This window comes from Toxorhynchites rutilus, chromosome 3 (assembly GCF_029784135.1).
Source record: "Toxorhynchites rutilus septentrionalis strain SRP chromosome 3, ASM2978413v1, whole genome shotgun sequence".
NCBI lineage: Eukaryota > Metazoa > Arthropoda > Insecta > Diptera > Culicidae > Toxorhynchites > Toxorhynchites rutilus.
In genome coordinates, this window is record NC_073746.1 from 113382712 (window position 1) to 113397874 (window position 15163).

General features: G+C 39.5%; 1 protein-coding gene across 4 annotated transcripts in view; it reads right to left on the reverse strand.

Moving 5' to 3' along the window:
• Positions 1-209: 209 nt before the first annotated feature.
• LOC129780586 (solute carrier organic anion transporter family member 5A1) overlaps positions 210-15163 on the reverse strand; it is a 198842-nt gene continuing 183888 nt past the window's right edge. For 3 of the 4 annotated variants that reach the window (XM_055789006.1, XM_055789005.1, XM_055789007.1), the window contains 7 exons: positions 14750-15067; positions 14142-14687; positions 13851-14073; positions 13600-13788; positions 13389-13537; positions 11383-11536; positions 210-11310 (listed from right to left, as the gene is read on the reverse strand). In XM_055789006.1, coding sequence (XP_055644981.1) covers positions 10245-11310; positions 11383-11536; positions 13389-13537; positions 13600-13788; positions 13851-14073; positions 14142-14687; positions 14750-15067 — 2645 coding nt within the window. In that variant the 3' untranslated portion in view covers positions 210-10244. The remainder of the gene's footprint in view (positions 11311-11382; positions 11537-13388; positions 13538-13599; positions 13789-13850; positions 14074-14141; positions 14688-14749; positions 15068-15163) is intronic. The other variant, XR_008743964.1, reaches the window with a different exon arrangement.

Genomic DNA, 15163 nt, shown 5'->3' on the forward strand with positions numbered 1-15163 from the left:
ATATTTTAAAGTTTTGCGTATGTATGACATGGTAAAGAACGTGAATCAGTAAAAAAAAGTGGATTCTGGTAATGTTGGCAATTACGTCAATTACGGCAGTTGAGATCTGCTAATTACTTGCGGGAAAGGTCGTCAATCGAGTATTCGACGTGTCAAAGTAAACTGGGTGAGGATTTCTTTTTAGTTCTATCCAATAATCCATCACTAACTTCCATATAAATTGATTTATAATTCGCTCCTAATAATTGTAGCAACTCGCAACCATATTCCTTTCCATTCCTATCGTGTGTGTGTGTTTGTGTATGAAGATAATGCGTAGCATCAGTTCAGCTCATGTTTTAATTGACAGAGATTGTTCAAGTGTGTAGATGTAGATGTGACTATTTGTCTGTATATGTGTGTGTGTGGCTGCAAAAGAACATGTTTGTTTACAGATTCTGAGCTACAGCGAGTTGAGTTGGGGGAGGAAAGTTCAAGTGCACCTTTTTGTTTGCGTGTGTTAAAATAACAATTTTCTCATGGAACATTGCTTATCCGGAATTTTATGTTGTACTGTTTCGTTTGTTTACTGATAAAATAAGTTAATTTTGTTAATTGTGACTATAATTTTGTTCGCTATTGTATCGCACGATATGTTTGCATTTCTATTTCTTTTCTCACATTTTTTCCCACGCGTATGAGCGCTTGGAAAAACCGTTCACCGCTGGTTCTGCTCTCCGTAATTCCTTAAAGTACAGTGTGGCCAAATCAGTTGATACCTAATCGATCAGAATAATTTAAACTTGTTGTGAAAGTGCAGCAACAACTACAATTCTGTTTTAAAACGAATCAAGCTGTTCACTAGGATTGATTTAATTGTTGTTCAACAGGTAAAAAATGAAGCTTAGTTTTCTTATAGCTTTCACTACGCATCATAGAACCACTAGTAATGTATTACACAGTTAGAAGTAAAGTGCGACCGAGAATATTTCCAACGACTTATTTCCTAATTTAGACAATCAATTCGAGCAAAGGAATCACACAGAACTGACTTCAAGTTGCGATTCGTTTTTTTTTTCAAACCACGTGTCTTCAAACTGAACCGCGAAAAGAAGCGTCTTTCACTATCTAAAAACGGCCTCCGCATTTCCACCCGGGGAAAACGCTCACTAACCTATGCCCTCTACATGCTGCCCACTACTGCGGATGGCGAAGGTAAAGGCTGACAGGACAGCCAGGACTTCGTTGCTCATCCCTACTATCGGGTTAATTGTTCTAAATAAATCAACAACGTCAAACACTTCTTTAAAGTCATCTTTCGCGCTCCGCCTCTCGCTTCGGCCAACAATCATCGTTTCTGTTTAGAAATCTCACAGCTCCTAGTTAACGCTCAGTTTTCATTTCCGCTTAATCCTGCTCATTCCTTTCTCACTCACCAAAATTGACACCTTTTTTGCTGCATGAGTCGCAAAACATCATCGCACTTTACATTTGCCGTGGGGCTTACACCTCATGTTGCTGTGTGTATGTTTGAGTGTATTCATTGTGTTTTAATCTTTTTGTTTCGACAGTTTCTAAAATATTATTATTCTATCCGTGGCTTTCTTCCAAGCGTCGGCGAATAATTTGGAATTTTAGTTTTAACTATATATAACAATTAGTCACATTTTCTTCATCTTGTTTGCATTGTTTCGCTTTCCGTTTCAATAGGCTTGTATAAAAATATTTATTTCTTTTTTTTTTTCTTGCTCTCTCTCTCTGTCTCTCTGTTCATACCCTTCCTTGTTCTCAGATTTTTCTACTAGATAATTATTTCTGCATGGTTCCAGTGTACAATAAATTAGGCATTCCTCGAAAACCTCATTTAATCCCCGCTAGCGCCTTCGTGCGGTTTCATTTTTGGTTTACTCTTACGTGGCGTTAGCGATAATTTTAACCGTTATCTTATTCTTCATTATAAAAAAAACTACTTGTTGCACTATATCATGTTTGCCATTGCGTTGTTAGGAATTATTTTGGAAGGTTATATTTACGTTTCTTACACCGTTGCGTCGCTTGTGTTCGATCATGCGTAGTCTACATCGTCACTGTTTGGGTTCGATTTACACGCAGTGGCACGGGTTTATTGCGTTTTCTTTTGTTTTCTAAGGGTTTTGTTTTTTTTTCACTAAAGTGTTACTTATGTACTATGCTATATTTAGGCTGAGATGGGAAGGAAGCTGGCTTACTGACGGAGTAGTTTTCTTGGTAGTGAACTTGACACTTACAGTACCTTAGAACAGAAGGTTTAGACAATCGAAATCAATCTCATCACTGTGAGTTGTTTTCATGTGCACGGCTTGTACAATTTGAGTATTGTTGGAGGTCGTTCAGACTTAAATAATCGTTCAATAATTAGGCCTTGCAGCGCCAGATAATTGAACATAAGTTGTGGTGCCAATTGGCAGCACTGCACTAGTTACAATCTCATATTATATAGAGCAGGGATGCTAGGTGTGAAAGACAAGCTTTCATTTTGAATCATTTTAAACGCGAATAGTTTTAATAGAATGTATTATACGATATCAAAACAAGCACTGTATGAGTTATAAAATATTGGGTAATGAATTTAATTTTGTTCAATTTCATTATAGAAACATGTGTATAAATGTAAAAAAACCAAAAATCCCTGCCATAACTTTGTAAATATTCGGTCTGATTCCACGCGGCGTGTGAGGTGAGATGACAATTGTCACGCATGTCACGCGATTCCACCAGGCGTATGCCGTGAGAATTCTCACTTGAATGAACTCTCACCGTATTCCCGCTCTCAAATCTACGTGACGATTGTCACGTGAACTGGGATTTCTAGGTGACAAGTGTCGATATGTCTTGAGGTGTCGACAGCGCATAAAAACAAATGAAAAATGGATGAGAAATGGTAAGCGTCGTTTTGGTCTTAATAATCAATTTATCTTCAATTTTCACAGTGCGAGTTGCGAATTGCAAGTAGTTTGAATTTATTATGAAAGCGGTAGTGAATCTGTTATCCCTTGAACTGACGAATAAGCACTCCGGAAATATTTCAATTACATGAAGCCAATTTATTTTCTCTTAAATACAACTATTGCATGGATCTTGTGTTTAATCTATCTAGCCACAAGTCATCACCACCAATTTACATTTCCATTTATCCTAAGGCTACATTTTATATCCTAAGGTGGGCCAACTTGCTAAAACCACCCTTCAGCCACCTTGGAAGTCTACTGTGTTTCGTTTGTAAACAAAACACAATACGCTTGTGCCCAAGCTCGCTCGTGATCAGTCTGTCTCTTTCACACTTCAAGCAAATAAATTCCCTTCTGCTTTCTTCCGTACTGTTTTCATATACCGCTCCCCTAACCAAATTAGTGACGAAACGGCCTCACCTTAGGATATACTTCTAGCGCCTTGCATTTAACCTCTCTGAGCGCAATAAATAAAATTCTGGGATGTCATATGTTTTTTCTCAAATATATGCGATAAAAATCTGAAATATCTGTAAATATCTGCAAAACTGGCCAGCTTCGTTTATCATTACGACCCAAAAATGTTTTGTCACTGTTTTAAAGAACCTGCAGCAGGAATAAAAGGTAGTGACGAAAGTTAAATGTCTTAGACATATGTGCGAATGTGGCACCTCTGATCTGATTTGGCAACCAGCAGAATGAACACCTTGTCACATGCAGTTCATCCTCTCACATACATAAAATGAACTTCTCACGGCACCCGATACGACAGTAGGCATAGAGTGAGTGAGCGACAGTAGGCATAGAGTGCGTGATGGTGATGTGACAATTGTCATCTCACCTCACACGCCGCGTAGAATCAGGCCGATTGTCAAATAGGTCAAAATTCATCCATTTTTTACATGATTAGGAATAAATTTTCATTCGTTACAGGTTATAACGACAAAAGAAATGACTCGCAGAAGACAAATAAAAAAGGTACGACAAGCTGATTTCTTTCTTGTCTACGATTAACACTGGAACTATCGACAGTTATAATATATCTATGTCTACCAAAGTGGTCATTATGACTAGTGTGATATTTTGTTGTCTAAACATAAAGATTTCAAAGGAAAGAAAATATATAAAGAAAAAGTCATAACATTATATTATTAAATAAAATTTTAGACAAAATTTTGTGAACAAATGATACAACCGGTCATTTTGACTCCCTAGACATGTCATGCTCACGTCTTCTGCCGAATTTCGCAAACTGCCTTTTTCAGAATTATATCCAGATTAGGATTGGGCAATCTTTAGAAAAAGATCGATCTTGATGGATCGATTTTCTAAACGACGCAGGGATCGATTCACTGATTTAATCGGTACCAAAGAATCGATCTTCAAAAAATCGAATGTCTTTTTCCAATTTATTTGCTTATTCTATATAAGTGTTGTTATTTCTTTAAAATGGAATGAACATATCACATTCCTATTAAAACATCAAAGGCATTTCATTTTGATTCTCAGAATAAAGGCCACAAAAAAACTTGAAGGTTCAGAAAGAAGGATTTTTCCAGGGCGTTCATCTTGAGCCGCCATGGAATTATTTAATATTATAAAATGATTGAAAACTGTAATTGAAATTGAATAACTGATATTCCTCCAGAACTCCGCTGACAAAACCCGCGTTGAATCCAATCGTGTCATACGTCTGGTATTTGGTCAAAATCTTGATAATAGTCTCAGTTCTAGAAAAGAACGCATCAGCTGAACCTGATGTCACTATTCCATATCGTTACAATTTTCCAAAACACCATCAATTTATTATAGCCACATAAAGCGCCAGTTCAAATCCAACCTTCGAGAAATACAGTCTATTCCTATTAAAGTTAAATTGTTATTTTTAAAAAACGTCCAAGAAGCTCCAAGTGAAGAAAGGAGATCCGACTTGCCCGAACAGTCATTTTTTATCGATATGAACAGGGAGGTCAGATACGAAGACATGTTTTTTTTGGAAAAAACAATCAGTTCTAAAATTGATCAATCGATTTTTTTTTTCTCAGTGTCAAAACCCAATATCATGTATTTTCTAAACAGTTATACGATAAAGTTACCTAGTTTTTTTTCACAGTCATAGCAAAAGACTCCCAAACATCTAGGTACGGTGATTGAAACGTATTAAATAGAAATAGGAGACAATAGAAAATCATTCATTTATCAAAAATTGTTCGAAATTTGTTCAAAAATTGAGTTGTGCATTCTCGCTTAGTTTTAAAATATGCTAATGTAACATGAGAAAAACGTTTCACGAACTGTTTTAAAAAGGAATCGTCTTTTAACACTACTTTAACATTTGCAGTGAATGATGACTCTGAAAATATCAATAGTGACTGCGCGATAACTGGCGAAATCGAAGATGATAAATAACAAAAAAATGAGCTTTCTAAAAGAGATAACAAAGATTGTGAGTTCCGATTTCTATGAAGATAAAGTTGTAATTCAAATGAAACATAACATAGAAATTGTACTAATCGAACTTGGTATTCCTAGCAAAACCTGAATTTTGGTATCGTCAGGATGAGTAAGAATGGAGCCTTTGGTCTTGATTGTGACCCCGTGGTCTTGAATCGACCCGAAACGGCAGATATGTGACGTGTAATAATTTTAACCTCTGGCACAATTTAAGACGCATCGGGGAGTATTCGAGCATGTGAAAGCCACTGGATTTGCCAGCAATGCCAGGCCAAATGTCATTGAGCAGATCTGATAATGGATCTAATAAACTTCGTAAATGGTCAGTAAAACTTCGTCCAGGACAATGAAGAAGACTGTAGAGATTCCACTTCGGTCGCGGCTCGGAAGGGCACTGGAATGTCTGAGTTTGAGGAAAACCAACAGACGTCATGAGGAGGAGGAGGAGTCAAAGCTACGCGATGAGCAGTTAGCTCTACCGAAAACTTTGCGGGAAGAAATATTACGGGTGCAAAATTGATGGAAATACGTCAGGAGTTGATGGTTTCAGATTCTAAAATGTACCCACTAAAATAATATGCAATGATACATGCGAGCTACTCATAGCGAATTTGCTAGCGCAACTAGTGATGTCTAAATTTTTCATTTATTTGATTATCTATTAATCGTTGGGGTATTTTTCAATATTCGATTCATTCGAATAATTGTCTTTCAATATTCGATTAATCGAACGAATATTTATTTCTTGAAAAAATCACGTATCACGATGTCATTCTGGTCGCGTGGTCTATCGGGTTGTCGATGTTAGATGGTTGGATTAAATAGCCTAATCCTTAGCCTGAAAATGCATTAACCTTGAGAAAGATTCCTTCTTTCATTAATCGCGATTACAGTGACAATTATTCGATTTATTCATATTTTGATTTCAAATTATTCGATACAAAATTATTCGATTATAATTATTCGATTATTTGAATTAATCGAACGATTAACCGACGTCTCTAAGCGCAACTGAAGTTGGACAAGGCTAAGTATAAGCTGCTCAATTCAACAACTCTTGTCGCCTTTGGGACCTTCATGAGGTAGCTGGTTCAAGCAGCCAGCGATGCCTGTTTCGATGCTCTGCGCTCAGTCAAGACTCTAGAGTCTAGACCATAGAAATGGAGAAACAGAAAGCAAACTATTTCTCCCACGAAAAACGAAATGCGGGATATCATTTGTCGAACATAAAATGTATAAAACAAATGAACATAAAATGTAGAGAACCTTCTCCGCCATCTCAACCAAGATGCTGAACTATAGGTGTTTCGTTCTTGACACTTTCAAGACATGACGTGAGACGAGTAGCGAGACGTAACTTTCTGAATTATTTACTTTTTGTTTGGGTGTGTGGTTATGATTTCATTGTCAACTCGCTAAGGAAAATAATTGAAGGAAAAAATAAGCAAATATATATTCGTGGAATATAGTGCACAACCTCCTTTTGCTCTAGCCAATTACTTGTAACGGCCCTTTCCGGATCTCCTCCCGGTATATGCACAGCATTCTCCTCCTCCCTGAGCGAAATCAGTGGAGCCACAATCAGCGTTATTTTTTGTCACCATCGCCGTAAGCTGATAGTACTCTTTTCCCCGCCGATAGGAGCCAAACGGAAGTACATTTTGCTTGGAAAGAAAGGCGAAAAGATATACTAAAACATCCTTCTGCACTGTTATGATTCGACAATAAAGCGCGAGCAGCTATTTTTCCAACGAATGCATTTGTCACCAAAAGGTACGACTTGTTTTGTAAACAAATTTGTTTTTTCACGAGCAATGGCCGAAGAGTAATTTTGACATTGCGGTCCACCTATAGTACAACGCCTTGATCTCAACGAGAACGGTCCTCTTTGTTCTTTAATCACCATAGTTCTAGATATGTGCGAGCGCAAGAAGATGGAAGAGCAGATTTTCTTTTTAACTCAACACTCTCACGCTAGAGTGTGGAAAGAGAGCGCTAGAGAGCTAGAGAGTACACTATGATGAGCTTTTACCTGTACGCTCTGGCGGGTGCACTCTGAAGGATGCGCTCAGGTAAAAGAACAGAAGTGGTTTAGCGCTGTGGTTAGCTGAAAAAAATGAACCCAGGTGAAACATGCGTGTGGGTTTTATGTCGAATGAGATTGGACTCTTCAGGTTACTCTTCAGTGTACTCCTCTGAGTGGCGGAGTGCGGATCAGTGCGCTTCAGTGCTGGACACAGGTTTTCGCACATATTTCATCAAGAGTAAAGCGTAAAGAGAGTGTAAGAGAGTGTGACTCACTCGCACCAAGATTTCTCCCAACTAGCGCACACTGGCTCTCAATATATCTGCTGGAGAAATGGAAAAGTGCATGGTTTCTTATTTGTGAGTGATGACTGTATCCTTAGTTTGGGAATGAAACACGCGCGCGAGCGTATCATTTAGGTCAAGATGGTGAGTGGTTTTGTTTTTCATCATTTTCACCATTATGAATGTGACGAAAATCAGAATTTTGACCATCCTCAAAGATTTAATGACTTTTGTTTTTGCTGTTGCTTTTTCTGGAGTATGTTTTGCCTCGGATCAACAGATGAAATCGTTTTTTTTTCCAGGGTGAAAACCATGAATTGACGATGCTAAATGAAAAGCAGAAGGATTTATATCTTCAATACTAATTGATTTGAAGATCTTTTGAAAAGCGGCAAATATGTTTAGGTTGGAATGGCAGCAGAAGAGATCATTTTTAGAGATAATCGTCGTTGTTTTTTCGCAAAGCTGATCAAGCAGATGAAAAAAAGATTTGATTTTGATGATCCAGGGTTCTGAGATGGGAATATACAGGATCTAGAGAATGAATTCTATACCCAAAAGGTAAAATTACTCCGTAAGGAAATCACAGTTTCAGAAGACGAGCATGTGCAGGATTGGAGGACAGAAATTGATGTCTAAAAAGAGATGACGGTTCGCGCTCATTCTTGGGTACTTCGTTGCTTTTTTGTAACGTTCTCAATATGCTCACTTCTCGGTAACAATCGAATGATTTTTTTCTGAATATAATCAGAACAAAAATAAGCTTCGAAATCTGCTCAGCAACGATACGACGAACGCTATTTTGAGATCAAATAATTTGATTAAACATCGTGGCGGCAGCTCGAAAATTTTAATAATTATAGTATGCAGTCAAACAAATGAATGGCTTGCAAATGTAAATGTACTATTTGTAGTAAATAAATAAGCATTTTTTTGGTACATGGTACAGATTTTCGGGAGAAAAAGTACAGATTAGAAAGATTTTTTACCCCTCTAGTACAGATTAAAATGTTGCAACACTTTTGGACGATATATAGTACGATTACTAACATGTCGGTACATTTAGATTATTTTTTTGATTTTATCGACCTTTTCGACGACAGATCTTCCTGTGCGAGGTGCATCTTTAACATCAAAAACCTGAATGTAATCGACGAAACCAAAATTGCACGTGATTACACGCTGTTAAAGTATCGGCACCATAAACACCATTCATAATTTCAGCGACCTGTCTTGCATTTTCGTCTTTACCAAAGAAAAACTGTAAAATGAATCGTTTTTTTTTTGATGACTTTCATTGTTGAAATCCTGTAAATAACAACTGATTGGAACAAACAAAAAACACCGAAAGTTTGTTTTAGTCTGAAACGAGCATAAAAATTGAATTGTTTGGTGGATACTATACGAGATAACGATCACTACAGCCATCTACTGAGAAAATAATGGATTTCTTTTTCCCCAATCTAATATTTGAGTCTATTGACGAAGACTTTTGAACAATATGTTGCAAAATTTCCTTAAAATCGCTGATTTAGCGATGGACCTTGAAATGAACACCGAATGGCGCGTCGATTGATAGAAGAAGCGTAAACGGGTTTGAGCCGGCCAATAGTGGAAGCCAGACAACATAAAATTTCCAGACAGTTCCCATATGGCTATTTGGAGACTTGACCTACCCTGAAACTGCGAGTTCATGAGCAACTGGACGAGTACGTCACAAGATGCTGCTGTCATCATGCCACACCATGTGACTTAACCATTGCTGAGAGCAAACACATTTCATATCTTCTTTTGGGTTTTTTCATCAATCCTAAGAATCCCCATAAGATAAGACTACTTTGAGAAGTTGCTACATAGATCAATGGAGTACCCTTCAACTCGGCCTCAGTAAAGGGACTAGATCTATATGAGTCAATTTCCCCGCACAGCGAATGTTGCGAATGCGTCACCAACGGTTAAATGGTTCTGCGTGGTTGTGATCGTATTGATTATTTGTTCCGTGGAGTCTTGACTGTCTGCTTTTTGTCTTCCACGTAATAGTTGCGTTTTAAAACAACTGATCCCAAAAATATAAATTAAGAAAATGCAGAAACCACTTCCTGAACAGTTCTACGCCACTTCCTTTCCTATCTCGACCCTAAACACATGAGCTTCCGCTATAAACATAAAAAAATGCAGTCTCGGGTATTTACAATCACTAGCTACGTAATCCTACTACTATTTATGTATTTTGATTTAACAAACTTCCAAGTACGGGATTCCTGTTGATGTGAAACCTTTTCTTTACGTTCGATCAATGTGAAAAATCTGCCGCGGGAAGAAATTCAATGAATGTCTACAAAGGAATGATGCTCTCAACACAATCGCGGCTCTCGAAAGCAGGAAGAAACGATTGGTCAAAGCACGAGGGAAAAATAGTAATCTACTAACCCCACTATTACGTCGTATGGCATTGTGGAACGTTTCGGCGTTAGACAGAATAGTTGTTACCGATGAAACTCGCCCAGTTGGCGGCTAAACATTCGTCGATGTCGAACTACTGCTGGCGCACGGTTCCTCCAGAAGATTGGATCTATCCAGCAATATGTGGAGCGATTCAGGCTGACCCACATCTGCTACGGCGGCGTAACTCGGCTGGTGCCCATGATGCAGGTGATGATGAGGATGGTGCAACTGGGTCTCGTTGCCAGTGGATAATTTCCTAATATTACTACTTACGCTGGAGGAACTACCGATCGGTTCACACGGCTGGTAGCTGCTATACTTTAAATCCTTTGAGTTTGTCCTCCGGTGCCTCAGGATACTGTTGGAGTCATCAATCAACGCTTTGATGCCCCCCAAAATCCCACTGGTGGCACCCTCTCCAGGAACCTGTGCATTCAGTAAGTTCAAATCTTTGGAGTTGTTTCTAGAATGTCCATAGCTGGGAGACGACCCCTTCGCGTATTTGGATTCTAGTTCCTCATTCAGATCATTCATGTTCTTATTACCTCCGACCGCTCCCACCGCACAGTTATTCAACTTGCTCACATTTTTCAACAGATTCACATCATGCGAGACGGAACTCTTCCTCGAACTGGTCCCGCCTCCATTATTCGCCAGGAACTTATTTGCTATGTCATTGTCCAACCGGATGATGACATTGTTCGGTAGGAAGGAAAACTCCTGCCCGTACGAATAGTTTCTTGTGTGTCGCTTCTTCTTCGGCCCGCCACACGGGCCACCGTTCCCTCCGCTACAGCTGTTGCTGTAGTTCAGTTTGCCATGGCCATCCACATTGTTGTTCTTCAGGTGGTTCAGAATGTACTTGATGTTGGTCGATGACGGCTGCTCGTTATTGTGCAGCGCAATCCATCGGCCTAGGTGTGAAGTTGCCTGCTGCTGGCGACAGCAGTGCTCCTGATCCAGATCCCGGGAGTTGTTTCGCGTGTGGTGTCGCATAAAACGTTTCAGTTTCCAATCGTGGAAGTCCGTCTCCCGATTGGTGGTCGAATTAGACCGTTGAATCTTTATGTCGCAGGAATTGCTGCGGATGTGCTTGCGCGGTCGATGATAGTGCTGGGCTGGAGCGTCGTCGTACCTGCTCCAAAAAAAAGTTTTTTCAAGTGATCTGAGAACAGCAGTTTTTTGTTACGGGGATGGGGAAACTTACCTGTATTCTAACTGAATCGATTTCGAATCATTCCTCAAATGTCGACTAGCTATCAGTATGCGCTTACTGCTGTTATCGCCCACCGATTCACCGGAAATGCATTCACCGTTGAACGGAATCGCCTGACTGTCCAAATTAGCTTTTTCTTCAAACACTGAAAGTATAATTAAAGGAAAAGAATGATTAATGGAAAAGAATGATATGTGTTTTTACAGAATATTGACGTTCATGATTTAGAAAATATCAAAATTTTTTGAAGAATTTACATGAAAATTAAGAAAAAATAAAAAACTGACAACGTGAACGGAGTCAAACAGGCCTTGAACAGTGTTAATGAGATGCTGTTTTTAGTCTAAATTTTGTAATTTTAGTACGAATTTCACGGTAAGCCGTCTCACACCTAGATCATAAGTAAAAATCGATTATTTGATTCGTTCTTTCGTCTATCCATGCCGACGATTCCGATGGAGAAATGATAGCATGCAACAAATGCGACCAGCCGTACCATCGAAAGTGTCAAAAACTGGGTATTTCCATAAGCAGGTGGAAGTGCTAGAGATGTTTGACAGACTTTAAAGGGGTAATCGATGAAGGAGAAGTATGATTTGGAAGAGCAAATCGAAGAAGAAGAGAGTAGCTTTCAGAACTCGGTTGTGAGCGAGACAGACTGGTGAAAAACGAAGCACTGATTTGCAAAAGGCTACTAGTAACAGAGGAAAAATAGGGTTACCTTTGTCGGCGAAAGCGACTAATACCAAGAAACAGTGGCGATACGTGACCGGGTGATACCCGGGGCTGGTGGCTTGGGTGTCGCCCCTACAACCAAATCTTGTTATCAAGTCTTTGTTTTGGTTCTCTAATGAAAAATCAAGGGCCTGGCCGGGTAAGGGAGTAAATATTGCCCTCCAGCCAAATCACTAGCTGTATGGCAAATATTGTATAAGATATTAAATAAGAAATTTTGACGGTTTATTTGAACCCGTATGTGGTTTAACATAGGATCTATAGTGAAAAACGTACTTTTTCGTTTATTTCACGCTATCCTCAAAAGCTTTGAGATAAAAAATTGAAAAAAATACTGAATTTGCATCTCACTACGGTGTATCAAGAAAAATTATCAAAAAAAAAATCATCAAATTCTGAATTTTTTTTTTGGGATTTAGAGATTCAGTACTACTCTAATTCATATTTAAATGTGTTTCTAAGGCTTTTCTAGATATTTGTGATTTTTTCAGTGTTGCGCGATACAAAAGAATTTTTTTATATAATATTTCCAAAGAGTCTGGTTGGGTAAGGGAGTGAAAAGTCCCCCAAGGAAATTGAACGGTGAATTGCGTGGATTTGAGTTATTTTCTTGGGGGAAACCTTTTTTATGCGGTCCCTATCTACCGCACAAAAATGTTTTTTTTTCAAGATGTGTACCAGCACGATTTCTTATAGCTGCTGATGAAGTTTTGCACGATTTTTTGATGCGACTTTTTATGCGGTCCTTATCCCCCGCACAAAAAAATGTTTATTTATGTCTAAAATAAATCGGATATACGTATGCCAGTACTCGGATTAGGTGCACATATATGTCGTATATCCATCCAAACTTTTTCGCAAGCATTTGCCATGTATGTATATTGTCTAAACTTTTGCATGTATATGCTAGTGAGGCGCATCATATACCACCCAAAATGTGGGGTACGCTATGTTGCATATACAATAGTCATAATATTTAATTTTTGCTGGGTACTGTCAGCTCCATCCCGGAGTGGAAATTTGGATATCATAACGGCACTTCGGGTGCGTCAGATATAGCTGATCCGGGATTTACAATATCCTCTCCTTTCTGGAGAAAGGCGGGAGCGTTGAACTGCAGCCAGGTTCCGGTTTTTTCCCATCCCCATCCGAAATTAGTTCATTAATTTCACTTCATGCGTTATTTCTCAAGATAATTTGAGAAATTTGTGTGAAATTTGTGAACCATTAAAAAATCTGAAGAAAGTCAACATTATACTCACATTTATCCAAACTGATGATTGACCCAACAAGTTCGTTAGCTGACAGTGGGTTCAGTTTGTCCAGCATCTTCCTCCGTCGGACCAACCACCAATCGATGATGAAAATTACCAGTGCAATGATTTTTATACTCGCGCAGAGTCCAACATACCTGAAGGTAGATCAACATTAACAAGCAATCCGTCATTCATGAGCACTAATCCCGGTACTCACTTGTAGCGAAATTTCTCGATGTCGTAAATGAGACAGCGACCACCTTTCTCGCCGCAGGTGGACTTCCACAGCAGACACGACGAGTCGATCAAATTGCCGAAAACAATCGGCGCAGGAATGTACCCGAATAATCTGAATATCACAAACTGCATGCCAAGCGCAAACGAGCGCTCCTCTTCGGAGACGGACCTGATATACGAATAAAAATGTTCACAACAAATTCCTCATTAAGGTGAAGAAACTCCGATTACCTTAAAACTATCATCAACAGCGGCATCTGTGTCGAAGCGACGACGAACGTCATGAAGAACAACAGTATCAGGAAAGGATAGATCGTTCGGCAGGGTTTGTTGCAGACCCCGGCAGTGGCCACAGGAACGACGGTCACTTCTGCAAAGTTTTCATGGGCATTCAGTGCTTGCGCCTGTGCTCCCTCGGCCCCCGTGTATACTTTAGTGACATTAGCTTGAACGCCTAGAATAGAGGAATGGATGAATGTTCTCTGAATTTACGTTCACCGACGCAAACCGGCCAATACTCACAAGCACAATTGGTATAGTTCGAACTGGAAGAGAACGCTGTACATCCGGCGTGACAAGGACTGAAGTACGTAAGCCCGTTGTTTCCACAGACCGGTTCAACATCGTACATGTGACATTCACATCCAAAGTTGCATGCCGCAGTGAGATTTACCTGGAACGGCTCGGGGGCATGAGCCGGTGAGCTGTTGTAGTATGGAATAGTTGTGCCTGCCATCTTCAAATTTTCACATCCCAGGAAAAACAGCAAGCCATAGCAGGACAAACAGACAAGGTTCGAAACCAGAACAAACTGAACTGCTCCCTTAGGTTTCAGTTGAAACCGCTTCAGAATGCAACCGCCTATGAAGATTCCAATACATGCTCCGGGGACTGCGATGGATCCCGTAAACACACTAGCTTGGCTCTTACCCAAGCTGAATTGCGTTTCGAGATACTTAGGCAGGAACACCACGAAGCCGGACACGATCATGAGTTCCATGCAAGCGCCCAAGCATGTGACGATGTATACAGGGTTAGAAACCAGACGCCACATTGACAATGGTATGTCTACGGGAATGAATCGGTTAGAAAGTAAATTTTAAATTATGAAGAGCATTATTTAAACTTACCTTTGATGTCCTTCCCATATCCGGAATCATCATTTGTTTTCCCTGCTCCAGCTTGACCAGTTCCACCACCGGATTGCTGCTGATTCGACTGCTGCAGCTGTGACTGGGATGTCTGCTGTTGTCTTTGCAAACTGCTGGAGTTGTGCGAGGACAGTTGCTGCAGTTGGGGCAGTTTTTGTTCAGCTATTCGGATTTTCTTCTTCTCTCTCGTAAGTACTTTGGGAAATGAGAAGAACGGTACAGCTACGAGGATCAACAGGATTCCACATACAAGAAATCCGCCCCACCACATGCCGACCCAACGACGGTCGTCTTGATCTGGAAGATGATAATTGTAATTTGTCAAGTTGCTTTTTTATTTGTATAAGTGTGTCAAATAATCGACCATAATGAAATTAAATGGAACGATTAGGT